At 34.0% G+C, this 17012-nt stretch overlaps 1 protein-coding gene across 4 annotated transcripts in view; it reads left to right on the forward strand.

The window, feature by feature from the left end:
• Nucleotides 1-17012, forward strand: part of CACNA2D3 (calcium voltage-gated channel auxiliary subunit alpha2delta 3) — a 463402-nt gene that overhangs the window by 219403 nt on the left and 226987 nt on the right. For all 4 annotated transcript variants that reach the window (XR_012837017.1, XM_075761986.1, XM_075761987.1 and 1 more), the window contains 2 exons: nt 6334-6423; nt 12647-12760. Coding sequence is in view for 3 of the 4 variants with exons in the window: in XM_075761986.1 (XP_075618101.1) it covers nt 6334-6423; nt 12647-12760 (204 nt within the window). In the remaining variant the exon portion in view is untranslated. The remainder of the gene's footprint in view (nt 1-6333; nt 6424-12646; nt 12761-17012) is intronic.

The raw sequence follows: 17012 nt of genomic DNA on the forward strand, positions 1-17012 counted from the left end.
GTATATCTATTTCTGAGGCTTTAGGTGGTGTCCTCATTTTAAGATGCACTAAAACAGGCTGTGAAGTCTTGTAGACTGCATGCCAATTAAAACTGAAGCCAAGCATGCCACTATTGTGACTAGCTTTGTCATAATGCTAGGGAAAAATCTATCAGTGAAATTCTGCAAATGTTTAATATGGTAAAAAGAAGCTATACAAAAACATGAATGCCAGACGCTAAGGATTATGTTAGCTGACAACTTGTCTGTTCTTTTTATATATGTCTGAGATGGCATGGTTGTTATGGCACTTACCTGGCACTTAGAGTTGAAACCTAGTTCTCTGCTTTAATGTATCATTACTTGCTTTCAGATGTGTTTGTTTCCTCAGATGTCAAATGAAGATGGCTGTACTTTTTTCTTCTCCTTTATTTTTCTTGTTTAAAAAGGATAAAACCTTGAGGGTTATGGAGTAACCTCGTATTATCATAATGGCGGCCAAAAAATTTCCCTGACTGTTGTGCAGACATGGGACTTTCTCATTTGTTAGGAGTGTGACCAGGTTCTGTTCACTTCCAGAATGTAAAAATTTGTCATCTTGTTGTGATTATAGATACCAGACAGCTTTTATAAACTCAGAGAGTAAAACCTTGTGAAGTCATTAGAACAGCCTGTAAGACAAGAGACGAATAAAAAGAGACGCCTCAGAATTTCTTCAGAATTGCCTCCAAACCAGTAAATTATCCTTCAGCTTTACTATGGGCTAGATAAACCAGTGTGTCCTTTTGGCTACAATGTTTGGAGCTTCTGTCATGATGGAAAAATTCCGTTTTCACTGGCCTTCATCCAGAAAAGTTTTTGAATTGCCTGCAATGATCTGAAATTAGGAAAGGAACATCAGCTTCTCACCTGTATTCAGATAGCCCCTTCTACCTAAATTCTTCTAATGTTCCAAATCATGAAAAAGTACTCTGAATCTTTGCAAAATCACACATGCCATCTCCCAAGCACAGATTTGTTGAAATAAATTACTTAACTTGAATTATTTAAATGTATTAACTATTAAACCCTAATAAATCAAAACTAGGAAACTTAAAAATAGATGTAACAGAAATATGACTTGCTGTCGTATTTTACCAGACAATTTTACCCTAATCCCTGAAGTCTGAAAATTGAATGTAATCATCTAACCAAGTATGCTCCCAAATCCCTATGATTGTTGATTAAGCTGTAAGGCTAGAAAAGGTGAATACACCTGGGTGTATGAAAAAATGCTTTCAATAATCTCATTATAAGAGAAACTCCAAGTTCAATCCTGATAAATTGTTATAAAATTATCCTCTTGTTCAGTTATGCCAAAGCCATATGCAACAGTGGTGTGATTTTAATAGTCCCATGAAGCACAGTATATGAAGACCATTAAAAATCTTTCTATATTCCTCCTCATTTAAGTTGTAAAATAGTCCAAGTCAAGTTGGGTCACCTGATTTTTAAGCAGAAATAGGTGTGCGAATATTATTTTTCTATCTTTGGAAAAACAGTGTCAGTATACCCCATTCAGTATATCCTGCTGTTCTCCAAATAGGCTTATCTAGGACAAGAACCCATTTCCTGATTCTAGGTCCATCAAATGTATTTGTTGGTTTGTTTCTGACTTAGATGGTCCTAACAAACTTTACACAGTTTAAAAAGAAAAGCAGAGAACCTTTTTGATTTGCATACATGGATTTTTATCAGATGTTAGGATCACTGTGACTTTCTGGTTTTTGCAGTGGGTAGTGTTTATAAACAGACAAAACCAGCAGCATGCAAGGGTAAAAGACCAAGTGTCTGCATCGCTGATGTTCTGGTTTGAACCCTTGTAGATAAATGCAAAGACCTTGTCCTGGCTGACACGCACAGGTGGATGCGTATCCTCGCTCTCTTCAGCTCATGTTTTTCAGCCACTTCTAAATGGATCATAGATGCCTCCACAGCTGAACACATCTATGCTTCCTCACTGTAATAAGACACAACTTCTCCTGTTGAGCTCTGGCCCTATAATTTTATAATCAGACATCAGAGTCTGATTGTCATAATTGTGTGCCTAATTTGCATTCAGAATTATCGAGATTATGCATGTCAATTAAGTATTTGAGTCCACAATTAGATATTGCACATTTTGGTAATTGCATACGGAAATTAGATGTATAGTTGCATGTGAATGTTTGTGCATAGTTGGACAGCTATCCAATTCAAACTCTAGGAAATTCAGATATTAATCTACAATGGCTCCAATAGGCCAGTAAAGAGAAACTGAGATGAATCAGTATTATTTCTTGTGCAGTTTATTACTAAAAAGAGCTATTTAAGTTGTAAAGATTAAAAGATGCTTTTTGACTCATTAAAAAGAGGGGATTCCTGCTTTCTGGGATCTGCTTGATTTCTGAAAGTTATTGAAAGTGGAATTGAGGTGTTTCTTACCTCATTCCAAAATCACTTATTCGTTTTTTTTAAATTGATGTTTCAGTGGTTAATGGCCTGCCCTGACATTTTTTCACTACTAGTAGGGTTAAAATATAATTTTCTGTTTTGCAACGCTTTTGTAAGGGATGAAATTATTGAGTGGCAATTGGAGACACGTGTGGGCAAGCTATAGAGAAATTTTGAGAGGCATGCTAGTTTGAAACTTTGTTTTTCTCATACACAAATAATACAATGCTTCTAAAAATGTCTTTTCCAGTAACAAAGGGGGCACTATAGCATGACTGGCAGGGCGTTGCTGTACTGACTGGACATATTAAATAGGAAAAAATTAGTATTTGGAGTTTTTTTTTTTTCTTATAAATTTTCCTTAAAACAACAGCATGACAGATAATAGTTGTGTCAATAGTATGCCCTTTGATGTCACAATAAGGTACCACTCTTTAAGAGGGTCAAACCCCAGTTTCTATGAAAGTACACCAGTACATTTTGATTGTTTAATAACAGCCAGCCTCAGCTAGATGTGGAGTGAACAATCTGAGGAAGCTATTCTTTGTGCTGCCTGTAAAATGGAACATGATTTCTTTTGGCATGGATCCAATTAATGCCACACATCCAGGGCATCTGGTATGATAAAAAGGGAAACAAAGAAATGTTAATTTTCTTGTCATTGTGTGATTTTTCCAGTGGATGTAAAGTACTGGAATTCTCAAAAAAACAGACAAGACAAAGAATGGTATTGGTTTAAAAACCGAATCAAAAAAACCCCCATAAACCCCCTCCAGGCAAACAAAGACCAAAACACACATGCATTTTAGTTACTTAATCCTTTTGCAGAATCACCTTGTAGTATCTCTTCACTCTTAAGCCTGGAGGCAGAAAACACTGATTTCTTAAAATTCATAGTGCATGAGATAAACTTTAAACTTTTTTACTATTTTGTATCAAACAAATGTCACTATTATATTTCTTCATATATCAACAGTGTATTTTTCAGAATCTGTATATATATATATAGGTATGGCAAGAAAAAATATTTGTTCTGACAGATCACATGAACTGAATTATACACTAGAGATTATACTGTTTGCCAGTAATTTCTGGTAAGCTGTTTATGCTGGATGTTCATACTTGATAATGTGTATGCGTTGTAATAAATGTTCCACAGTATTTGTCTCTGAAACATTCAGATTTTATAAATTATTGTAGGTTTTTTTAATACCAAAATAATTCTAGTTTAATTATGAAGCAGTAATGTATTCGAAGAGAAATATGATTTACAATAAATATTTTTAACATACCTGATTTATAAAAAGGTAAGATTAGATAGAAACTTATTTCCAATACAAAAAATTGGTTTTATCAATTTTCAGAGAACTCCTCTGTTTTGAGATGAATTCCTGTGTTACTGGGGGAAGCATCTGTGGTAACTGTAAACTAACCTGAGTTCCATGTATCTGGGAGAGACAGGCTGTGAGCATAGGGCTGCTTCAGGAGCTTGAAAACGTCTGGTCAACACAAAACTTTGATGTTATGAAATTGGTTTTGACATTGATGAAACAATAGTAAACTGCTTGTTTTCCATATATTTTTTAACTGTTAACAACACATTTTGTTTAAAAATATCAGCTATATGTAAAACTGGTTTTGCTAAGGTGTTTCCTGGAGATTTTTATAAACATAAATTTTAGTTTTTGAAGAATTCCAGTGAACAATTTTAAATTCATATGAACTTTACATATTTCATGAAAAAAGGTTGTATTTTCTGAGTTTCTGAAAAGCTTTAATGACTGTAACAGTCCTGTGCCGTAGTTAATCCTTTTGTATATGGACTAATGACCAGATTATTAAAGTCACCCCGAGTACTGAAGTGAGTACTCTCTGAATCTGACCATTGGTCAGTTATTGTGTTTTGAAATAGCAGTGGAAAACACACAATGTTGTGCTGCTGACAGATGAAGTAGCCCTTGTCTGGGAAACTGCTGTCTTTGCTGCTCTCAATTTCCAGCCCACATTAGTTGCAAGTCAAGAATATGCCAATATGGCTTTTGATAAATTTGGACCAAAATTTCAGAGATATTTTGAAATGACAAGTTGGATACAGAATAACAAGAGGTTGATGCACTTACTGAATATCTGGATATTTTGTATTCATTCTTATTTTCATTATTACTTGTAAAAAAATATGAAAGGCACAATTCAAGGGACAGTAGTGTTTTAATTCTTCTACAAAGCTAATTAGTTTGATTTGGTTTTCTTGCCTATAATAATGCTTTAAGACCAATGGACTGACAAATAAAATATTTCCTCTTACTAACCTGTAGAGATGAATTTTTTTATCAAGTTGTGGAGACTGCAATAATGCTTCACAAAAGCATTGCCTCCCCTGCTATTTCCCACAAGTCTTCATTTTCTTCTTACAAATTATTATATTTCAAAATTTATTTAAAGCAGTAATTACTAGTACTATGAAGATACTGACTTGTATTTACTTAAGTGAGCCATGTTTAAGTCAGGCAAAAAAAAAAAAAAAAAACCCACTTTGTAGTGTAGCCATAGGGGTGTTTATGCTATCAATGCTTATTTAGATGAAGACGACTGTGCCTTTTGGTTGTTCAAAGGATTGAGCTGTGATGAACCACATTTACTAGGTCATTGTGAAGTAATTGTTTTGAAAAAGCAGCTCTTTTTTTGTAGCTTCAGAAATGCCTAGAGGCTAAGATGTAAATATTCCTGTTTCAACTTACTGAAATTTAATAATGAAATAGGAAGTTCTCTGCCTTCCAATATACTGCTGTAATATCTTTTTATTTTGTGAAATTAAAAAAAAAAGTTTCCATCATGGAAAGTCAGAGGAGAGAAGTACTTGTTTGTTGCATACAGTGTCCTTTTATGGTTCATGATATTGTTTTTAATGATATATTGTTCCTTATAAACCTAAGAGAATTTGTTTCTCCCCTGAACATTTTAGTTTTGGAAAGTATTGCTAACATTGTTTTGAAAACGTGATACTTAGTACTTCATAGCTTATGTTTTCCCTAAAAAAATTACAAATTATATATATATATTATACAGTAAACCTATTTTTTTGTGTTGAGTGGAAAATTTGTGAAATTTGTCAAACTGCTGACATATCTGAAGAAATAACATATGTTTAGAAAGAGAAAAATATAGGATGAATTCTGACCTGTCAACCTCTAAGATAAAATTTTACCCATGCTCATGGTCAGCAAGTGTGGCAGTGTCTAATTGATGAGCCATTGAAAACTGCAAAAATTGGGTTTAAATGTGACTATGCAACATAATACTGAAGACAGCCACATATAGCTAGCAAGTGGTTAGCTCTGTTTGTCGTCTTGTGTAGAGTAGTTCTTTATCAATCTAAATGTTATATTGACATTGATAAACTGCATTTCAACTGCAATGGCCTGATGTTTAGGCTCTACTATCTTTTAGGGAGGGATCATAACAAAAAATAGGATCTCAAAGCTAAATTTCAGAAAGAATTATTTTTATTACGTAGCAGATACCAAAAACCTAGAAGCTGAATAGTCAGAAATAATATAAAAATTACTATATGAAGTTAAAAGAAGATATGGATATCCCAAAATAGAAACCCAAACAATAAAAACAAAGGAAAACATTTTGATTGAATAACTAGCCACAAACATATCTTGTCATACCTTCACATTAATATTGTTCTAACACATGCTTAGTTTACTGTGTCAAAAGGATAAACCAGGAATTACCTTGGTTTGTGAATTAGTGTATCTAGTAATTTTTGCTTAAGAAGTAGGTCTAAAGAAGAATCCAGAAATCGTTAATCATTTATGTCAACATGTATGTTGTAACAATATACTGACAAACAAAACCTTCTTGTTCATGTTTCAGCATTTCAGGGAACACCTTGACAAACTTTTTGCAAAAGGAATTGGAATGCTGGACATTGCTTTAAATGAAGCTTTCAACATGCTCAATGAAGTAAGTTAATGCTTTTCAGATTTATGCTGCTGACACCTTTCTTGCTATTTAGCAATTACTGTCAATTTTAAGATAGAAAATTAGAACTCACTCAAAAATGTGATGATACTAAAATATTATCTCTAGAACAAGAATTCTATACAATCTGTATGTGATAAAAGCTATAAACAAATTTATATTTTTCATGTATACATTTTATATGCATGTATTTTGTGTCCATATATACAGTGTACACCTGTGCATACACGTGTACATTAAATAAGGTTTATTTCAGTAGCTGTTCTAGTTGTTAAAAAATACCAGGGTAACCGACAAATTTCACAGTTTAGTTTTTTTTTTTTTTTCTTCTTCAGAAGGGCTAACGTTTTAGGAATAACAGGACTTGTATTTTCGTAAACACTTTGAGAATACACAGTGTTATTAGAGTCACGAAATAGTTGTTCATTGGTGTGACTTCTGACATGACAATTAGTATCTCATAGCTTATATAAAAGAAGTTATTTGAACACTTTTCTACTTATTCTAAGGTAGAGGGAGAAATGTAAAGCTTTGTTTAGCCAGCTCAGAGTTATTAATATTCTTTTAACTATTTATCTGCCAAAAACATGAAGCCAACTTTCTGATAACGTTCCTGTGAATAATGCCTATAAGCATTATAAGTTCTAGAAGATGATCAGGATCATGGAGATAATCTAGTGCAGGGCATCTAATTTCCTCCCAAACTCCACACAATATCAGTGTAGAGTTCTTATTTGTCCAAGAAATTGTCCTTCAAAGGATATTTTAATTAAAATCAGACCCATTGTCTTTGCCTGAAATACTTTTCCTCACAAGGTGCACATCAGTCTCAGTGGTTGTCATGAAATGATTTTATGTAGTGTATTTCAGAGAAATTTTTTAATCATTTCTGGCAAAGGTAAAATATATTGTCATGCTACATATTCCAGCAAAGACCAAATTTAGCAATATTTTTGATTCAGCTAACTGTATACTTTCTTGGGAATGTATATTGGAAAAAGCAAGGAAAGAAAGGAGAAATGTGAACAGTAGTAGTAATGAAAGAGAATTAGTACAAGGGAGCAAACGAATGAAAATAAAATTCACCATCAAATATTTCTCATGATATTATGAATGAAAACCCTAGGTAGTGTGGTAGGACTAAGGCCATTGCTTACAACTTGTGTTAATACCAGTTTAGATATAGGATTTCTGTAACGGAGAACATTCACCTTTTTTTTTCTTTTTTAATAACTCATTACAAGCAAGTATTCTGTTTAATAATCTAAACAAATTAAGAAGTGAGTTGATCCTGATTTAGAACCCCTATGTGTAGCAGAAGATTATTTTTTTTTAATTTTTTTTTTTTTTTAGTGAAGAGAGAGGTATCATCTAGAAAGGCAGAGCAACATCAAATTCCTGACAGGTGAATTAAAATCATGTGGATTTTAATCATTAAGTAACCTTTAAAATAGATTGTGCAAGATCTTCTGTTGCTTTGAATTTTTCAAACAAGATTACTTAAAGGCTTTTAAAAACAACAAAAGGGGGAGATTGCAGTGCAATTCAAACACAAGAGAGTGATTTGATGCTCAAATTTTGGGGTTGAAATGTATGGACTATGTTTTTTAGATGATCAGTTGCTTCTACTAAATGCCTGATGATGTTATGATGAGAATGTAGTTCCTTGTGTATTTAGGCATTCTAGTTTGTCTACAGATAACAATTAATCTCTTCTGATATGGTTATCATGGTGGCAGTCCAGCTGATGGTAGTTAATATTGTATAATGTTAATCTTAGTGGTGGGTACTTCCAAGTAAATCCACTACGTGTTTCTTTCTAAGAACAGCTTGTCCTTGAAAGAATCACACTTCATATCCAGAAAAGTAAATATGGGGGGGGGGGGGGGGGGGGGAGGTTGTGTGTGTGTATATACACTAGCTTTAAAGATAAAAAGAAATTTGCAATGATTAGAGACAAACTTTTAAAAATAAACAAATCAATGCCTTGTTCATACTGCTTGAACCTCTGTAACATATTCAGGGTATCACTTCTTAGTGAGCCAAACTAGCCTGACATCCTTCCATGACAGCCTGTTTCCAAGAAATTTGTAAACTCTGTCTATAGGCTCCAAATAACTGCTATTAGTGTGTATTACAGAAAAGCCTAAGTCTAGGGCTGTCAATTTAGAACCCCTATTTTGCTGCTTGATAGTTCAGATCCAGAACTAGTTTGCTTTGTCGTTTCCCATTTGAACAATGCCTTGGAGTGTTGACTGGGATACATTCATTAGAAATCAATTCACCCTTCTTTACTAGTCAAAGTATAACTCTGAAAAGAGTTTCTTCTCCCCCACCTCCCACTGCTCTGGTCCTTTTCCACCTCCTTCTTATTTTCCCTTTTTCCCTGAGCTTATATTCATTAAAATGTTTTAAAGTTTTTCCTTAAGTATAGTAATTTCTTTTTGGGGAAAAAAAAATTAAAATCTGTTAGTCTGCTGGAAAGAGAAAATCTCATCTAAAATAAATAGCAAAGTGTCTTTTGATTGAAGGATGATTGCAAATGAGACCTCAAAACAAAATGTTTGCCAAAGGGTTTGACTTGACAAGTGTGCCTGCCTTTACAGTGTAGGATCATAGATTAACTAATAGTTCCAATTGCTCTGTATTCATCTTGAAGCACAATATTGATCAGTTCTTTCCCAGGCATAAAATCCTAAGATGAAAAGATAAGGATGTTCTTCCATGTGTTCACCCAGACAGCGTGGAGCTAATTCCTTCATGTGGTGAATGCCAAAAATGACAATGGGAAAAGCTGCATGAAGTAAAGAACACTCTAGGTTTTTTGTAGAGGCTTTATTAAGAATCCCATTATGGGCACTGAATGTAGTCTTAGGAAACAGATACGCAGCAGTTAAATAGCAACCAGCCTTAGTACAAGAGATGTTCTATACTAGTCTTTCAAATCTGTGTAAACTGAAAAAAACCCCACAACGTTACAGACAGTGATCAAGAAGACCTGAGATGAGATGTTTTTATTTTGTTATAAAATCTGTGAGGCAACTGAAGTTATAATGATAAATGTAGTATAAAAATCTCATTAGATAAACAGGTAGTTTTGAGAATAAAGGGAACTGACATCCCATATACTCAATTGGACCTATGATGACTGAGAGTCTTGATCTGTGAGGTCATGATGGATCATGCTACATGTATGTTCAAATCTATTCAAGGTGGAGTAATAACTGTTTCTATTTATAGTATAAAGGGAGTATAATAGCTTCAAGCCTTCTTGCATATATACTTCCAGAACTGATAGCATAAAAATCTTTTCCGTTGTATACAGGCATATCAGTAAAGTCTCTAGGAGCTTCTATTAAGCAGCCTAGACCAGAGAAAAAGCTATTTAATCTCTCCTTAAAAGAGTACAGCTAACCATTTTCCACATTGTCTACAGGATGTGACCTTTATGTGCCAGAAGTCTATTCTTGTGAATTATAAGTTAGCTAAGGATGTCTCATCTACATTTAAAAAAAAAGAGAAGGAAAAAAAAAGAAAAAAAAAAAAAAAGGACACACACCTCCCCCCCCCCCCCCCCCCCCCCCCAAAAAAAAAAAAAAAGGAAAGAAAAGAAAAAAAGAAAAAGCTTTGTTTTATACAAATAATCTATTAAGATTCTGGCTGGATTTTAGAATGGTTCAGGGGTTACGCTAATTAAATTCAGTTAATTTTGCCTTGCAATTACCTTTCAGTATTTGCCTAGGTTATTAAGGCTTGAAGATGGTTGATGCTGATGTCTTTGAGAAGCATGTTTAAAAATCCACTTCTAAATTCTTTCCAATCATCAATTTATGCAGTGTTCATTATACAGTGTAAGAATATGAAAGTGCTTGGTACAGTAGTTAGGCACCTACTATGTCATGTGACAACTGCAATTATCTCTTTTGGTGACAAATGCAATCTTTGCAGTGATTACCTTTAAAAAAATCATAGCCAATTAAATAAAATTCTGTGACATTTCAAAGACTGTTAATCACAACCAAATGCTGTAAATGTCAGAATGCATTGAAATTTTTGCTGCTAACTGATGAATCACTGAGTTAATTGTAGTTCATCATAAGGCCCTTGTCATTGTTATTATTATGGAAAACACTTTCATCACTCTTGCTATTCAATAAAATTAAAGTTCTAGACAAATATGAGAAGATATTACTCATCAAAGGATTTGAATTTAATCTCATTCTTCAAAATATTCGAACAGATAACTACATAGAATAATACAGATGCATGCAGAGTGATGTTTTAAAATAAATATATGAAGGCATTCCCCATTTGTTAATTTCCCTTTTAACGTACCTTGTCTTTCAAAAGATGTTGTCCATGTGAAGAATATATCCCTTTACAAATAACTTTATGAGGAAAATATTGGATCGAAGGTCATACTAATGAAGGAATCCCACTTTAATTCTGGTTCTGGCTAGGACTGGAAAAACTGTCATGACTGAAGAATTTTAAGGATTGATTGCCTTAAAGGTATCACAGATAGGAGTTTTCACACAGGCAGTGGCCAGAATATAGCTAACTCTGAAAACCCACATTAGTTTCCCTTTAAATAACTCTATTACTGTTCACTGAGGTTCCTGTTCGATCAAAAGGAAACAGATCTGGAGGAGAGCTGCAGGTGATAAAAATGATTGTTGAATGATATTTATGGATGTGATTACTCAGATATAGAAATGTGAAGGCAGAAGAGAAGAGGACAGCTTACTGCTGGAACCCACCATTCACTCCCTTTCCCGCTGCAGGCATGTCTACAAAGGTCACATTTTTATAAGTTAAGAACTTTTTCTAGAAAAAATGATTTTAGAATTTTGGGAAGAACAGCGAATATGTAAGGGCAAGTATTCTGCAGGAAGGTTAAAGACAGAGGAGTTACTAGTCCAAATCAAACTAGAATAAGCCAAATAAATTTTGTGGAATCCAGAAGCAGTCAGAGTCCCTGCAAGGTAATTCACCTTTAAATTTAAACACTACTTCTCAGGTGGGACTACCCTTTATTGGGCAGTATTCATAACAGATAGACTGGTGAGGTGGGACAAGACGGTTATTCCTTGGCTTTCTCAGTGCCAAAAGAAAGGTGGTAGGATGAGGCCTTGTCTGATCTGAAAGTTGGTAACGTACCTGAAAACTACATAGGAAGAGAACAAAAGGAGATTTTTCATTCATTAGCATGTATTCAAACATTAGCCCAATCTATAAAGAGTTGTGTGTAATGCCCCACTTTATTGCTCTTTTCACAGATATTTTTAGTGTTCGTACAGAGTAATTAAAAATCAAATAATTTTCCAACTTTGCTTTTTTTTTTGCTAAAATTGACTATTTCACCTAAGTTCGTTGAATATATAAAATAATACACAGACAAATAAGAATCTATTCTGCAATAAGAGCAAGTGGAAACACATGGATTTAAAATTAAGGCACCAACTCCAGAATCAAGAGTTCAAAGCTTATATTATGACTCAGTCCAATTTACTTGCTCTTTGACCAGGAGAAAATCCCATTTGTGGGATGCTGAAGCTTTCTTTGCATACTCCAAAGGACATGCTGATTACTGTCTAAGTACCTGTGCTCAAGTACTGCTGTTCAGCAGCTTGAATTACTTATATGTATTCATTTTAAGTAATAGGAGAATCTGAGAATATATAAATATTAACTTGGTTCTGCCAGATAAACATTTTATGAAAAATAACATGTGGAATGTAATCCTGAGTGAATATGAATGCCATATGAATAGTCATATGTCTCTGTGAGTGGTGTATCTTCTGTACTTTCCAGTAAAATTGTCATTAATTACTTCTTTTTGTGTAGCTTGTTCTTTTAAAATTATATTTAAATCAAAGCAAACCCTATGTAGATTCATCAATACATGTCATCTGTCTAAAGCAGAGGAATACATTTTTAATTTGGAGAAGTGCTATATTTATGTATCTTTCTTATTTTTCAAGCTGATAAAATGGGGATATCTAATGAATCCTGATTCTGTTACACAATTGAAGTTATAATTCAATAAGAACATAATATCTGTGATAAAATGTTTTCAATGTGAGACTTTTTCACCTACTTCTAAGCATGCTAGAGATTTGACAAGATCCATGTTTATCCAGTGCAGTCCTATCTATCTTCACCTCACGGGAATGTGCTGTAACTAAATGGTTTCCTTTCACAGTTCAATCACACAGGACAAGGAAGTATTTGCAGCCAAGCCATAATGTTGATTACTGATGGAGCTGTGGACACGTATGATACAATATTTGCAAAATATAATTGGCCAGACAGAAAAGTAAGTATGTTATCGCCTTTATTTGATGGAAAAACCAAAGCTGCATATCCAATACAAAGTGTATGCCCATTGAAAAATCAGTGACAATCTTTCTTATGATCTAAAAATTATTTTGGGTAACTGGACACTTTACTGATAGCAAAAGTGATGCTTATGTGATATCACTCAAGGATAGAGATTGCCTTTTACTGGAGTAATGAACTTAGGATAATAAGATATTAAGGAAATATTTTCCTCCAGGGTACATTTTTTACTGTTATATAATGCATTCCCTGTGAGACATCATTAAACTTAAAAAAACTTTTCTATCTCCCAAAATAGTCATTAATAATTCAATGTTTTTTGAAGCTAAAGAGGGATATGTACAGTGGACAGTGAACAGTTTACTATGACTGGAGAAGGAGCAGATGTAGTACTTGGTATTTTTAATTTCTTTATCGGGCAGACTGAGGGGTAGAGTTGGCAATTGGTGAGCTTTTATTGAAAATGTATTTGGTTTATTGATCTGTATAAAGAAATTTGCGCAGAATTAAATTACCTTGTTATATATCACATGGATGTTATACAGTAGTGCAGAAATGCCTTGAATTTTTCTGATGAGAAAGCTCCAGTAGGCCCCATGTTTGCATGTGAAATAATTTCCTTCTACACTCTTTATCTTCTGCTAACGCAAGTTTTGGGACTATTTTAGGAAGTTTTTGTGGTTTGAGATACCTGCTATGTTATATGCTTGTGGAAGCAACAAACTCAGTCTTCAAAGTGCATTTTGAGCAAGTAATAAATATGAGTGTGTGTGTGGGGTTTCAGTATTCTTTGGGAAAAAAGCAATAGTTTTGATTTGTAGTTTTTAGTCACATTTCTCTCATTTATGAAATTACATTTGTTTTCTGTTGTGTCTTTTTTTGTTTAGCTGAACTAAAACTTATCTATTAACAATCAGTAAGCAAGAGAAAATGCGAAAATTGTGAATTTTTTTTTTCCTGATCTTCTGAAAATGTTATGTCAATTACTGTCATTTGGTGTAGTAAAAATATTATTCTACTATTCTACTTTTTGTTGGTTAAGAGTTTTTTATTCAGAGAATGTAGAGTAATAACTAACTGCAATCTGAAGATCTATTTTTCTCTTCAGATACCTTGCTCACTCCTTTCATGTAACTTCATTCTCTAAAAGAAGAAAGTTTGTACTTTTTGTGAATTTATCAGGACATGCCAGGAAGTTTGTCATCTTTAAAAGAATGCAAGGATGCATTGGTATTTGCGCATATTCTGAGGAGCCCTGTAACACTCTTCATGTGAATTAATGCTACGCTCTGTGTAGTGGAAGGAATGAGGAAGTTCAATATTTAATTAATGCATTAAGATGTAGAACTAGATATTACAAAATAAATTCCATTGGATGTCAGCATTTGTCCATTTTGGTATTTACTGTACTTCTTTGGGTCACATCTCAATTGGCAATGGCAATATATCTGAAATAGAACAGAAATATTTGTTTCTACTCTGTGACATACAAGAAGTACCTCTGTGAAATGTGGTGATCACCTGTTTACAAGTTGGAGGAGACTACGTGACCTTTGATCTTTGTCTCCCTACTTCAGTGCTTTTCACTGAAATTATTTGTTGTTGTTACATGAGAATATCTCCTGCCTTTTCTTATTCTGTATTTACTTTTGAAGATGGGTGATTCTTCAGGGGTAAAGCATTAATTGATTTTTCTGTTGCTTGATTAGACATTTGGTAAGTTAGGGCTTTAAAAAATAATTTGTCTATTGAAATTACTGAACAATTCTGGAAGCAGTAACATACCTGAACTTTAGCTTGTTTTTCAGATATTTAAATAGTCAAAATGGAATCTTTTTATCAGACAGGTCATATGTTATGTTTTTCTTCCTAAGTAAATGAGTGTAACTCCTTAATATTATACAGCTTAAGTCTTTTATCAGCTGTCTGTGCTCATATAAATCCCTGGTAGTAGTACAGTTTCAGTGTATCTCTTAAATCCTTCTTTGTATTCACACTTGGTGTCCATGCTTGGGATTGCCCTTACCCATGTGCAGGATCTTGCACTTGGCCTTGTTGAATTTCATGTGGTTTGCACAGGCCCATGTCTCAAGCCTGTCAAGGTCCCTCTGGATGGCATCCCTTCCCTCCAGTGTGTCAACCACACCACACAGCTTGGTGTCGTTGACAAACTTGCTGAAGGTGCACTCAGTCCCACTGTCCATGTTGCGGGCAAATACGTTAAACAGCGCTGGTCCCAATACCAACCCCTGAGGAGCGCCGCTCGTTGCTGGTCTCCACTGGGACATCGAGCCGTTGACCGCAACTCTTTGAGTGTGGCCGTAAAGCCAGTTCCTTATCCACTGAGTGGTCCATCCGTCAAATCCACATCTCTCCAATTTAGAGACAGGGATATCGTGCGGGACAGTGTCGAATGCTATATATAATCTGATTTAAGTTGTTAAGTCCTCAAATGTTTTAGGAGAACATTTTGCTTTATCTAGCAAACACTGATCTCTAAGGAGATTTACAGAATCTCTCAGAAGGATGTGCCTCTGATGTCTTGTATTTTCTTATACTATGAAGTTGGTTCCTCTCTTAAGAATGGGAAGAGACCATGAGGAAACTCCCTCTGTCATATGAAATCAGTAAAGAAAGAATTCTCTGATACAGTCAGCTCAGTATTTTCACAAAACCATGTGCTATATGTCTTTCATGTGCAAATCAACAGCTATATCTGAGATGATAATGCTTAGCACAGCTGTTGCAATAAGCAGCAGGACAGATTTCCCTTTAGGTATACTTCTGCAAAGGCCTAGCATGAAGAATCCTACCTTGTTTAGCAAGAATATGATGTTTAGGGGGTAGCTATTACTTAATATACAATATTCTGCCCAACTCTTACAAAATATTTAATGTATTATAGAGTCTTCTAAATTGTTTATTAGAAAATATGTAGAAAAAAAATCGAATCAGTTTGTCCTTTTCAGTCTCAAATGCTTCAGTATGCAAAATGTAAAAAATTTCCATATGTATGCTTTAATGCATTACAGCTTTCAACATTCTTTGTTGGATTTGTTGTTCTAGCAAGGAAGAATTACTGAATGTGCCTAAGAATTATGCATGTGGTGCACTTCAAGATCCCGTGCTTTTGCATTACACCATTTTTATTCTCTCCAAAGCCATTTTTTATTTTTATAAATCACACCTTTAAACTGCTTAGTAGGTTTTTTTTTTCCCCTCATGTTTTTTGTTCTCTGTTCATCTATAGATTGCCTTCCCATCTTTCTTATCATTTATATTTTTCCTGCCATTTTTATACTGTGGTGGACAGTGATGGACAAAGTAATACCTCTAATTGAGATAAGTTCTTAAGCTACCGTTTACCTCAATTACCCTGTCAGCAAAGTACCTATTTATGTTATGTTTTATCTAATGTTAGATAATATTAAATATGTCATTATTAGTTGCAGCAGAAACATCTTGTTCTCTTATAGAAAGGAACATATTCTTTATACAACTGTGAAGGCTTTGCCAGTTTGTTGGTGACAGTCTCTAAAAATGGAGTGTGAAAACATACTGTCACCATGTAAATAACAATTAATATTTTCTTTTTCTTTTCCACGCCATCTATATCTTTGCAAAAGATAGTCTTTTTTAAAAAAGATACTGTGTAAACAGGGATAAGAGCACTTTATTACACATTATTGCAGATGTATTCTGCTTGAGAACTGATTAAAAAGCTGCTTCTTTCTGATAATGTATTAAATAGAAATTGTGTTGCAATAATTTTGAAATGGAATAATGTGGCTCCAATTAAATCCCCAAAGTAGCTTAAATTAAGTAATTGAGTTTTTTGGGGGGACATCAGCCTGATTTTGTCTATGAGCTAGAGAATTATGACCATCAAAAGACTATTTTAAATTATCTTCTGGACTGTATCCTTGAAAGAAGGAACACTTTCCTTTTACCATTTATCTTATGAGTCCCTATCTCCCTTACCAAAAAACCCCACTTCCGCATGTTTTCTTAATATCTTCTGCTACTTAAAATGTAAATCTAGTAGATGCTGTTTTTATAACACACTCAGTTTTATTTGCATGACTGAGGCTCTAAGTTGTTAATGTCTATTTCCTTTTTTATGAGTCCATACATGGAATCTTAGACCTTAAGGAGCTAGATTTTCACGCATTATAAATGAGTTTATGCTATGTACATAGTTTTTCCTCATTCATGAAATTTGCTTTCAG

Source organism: Balearica regulorum, chromosome 10 (genome assembly GCF_011004875.1).
Source record: "Balearica regulorum gibbericeps isolate bBalReg1 chromosome 10, bBalReg1.pri, whole genome shotgun sequence".
Lineage (NCBI taxonomy): Eukaryota > Metazoa > Chordata > Aves > Gruiformes > Gruidae > Balearica > Balearica regulorum.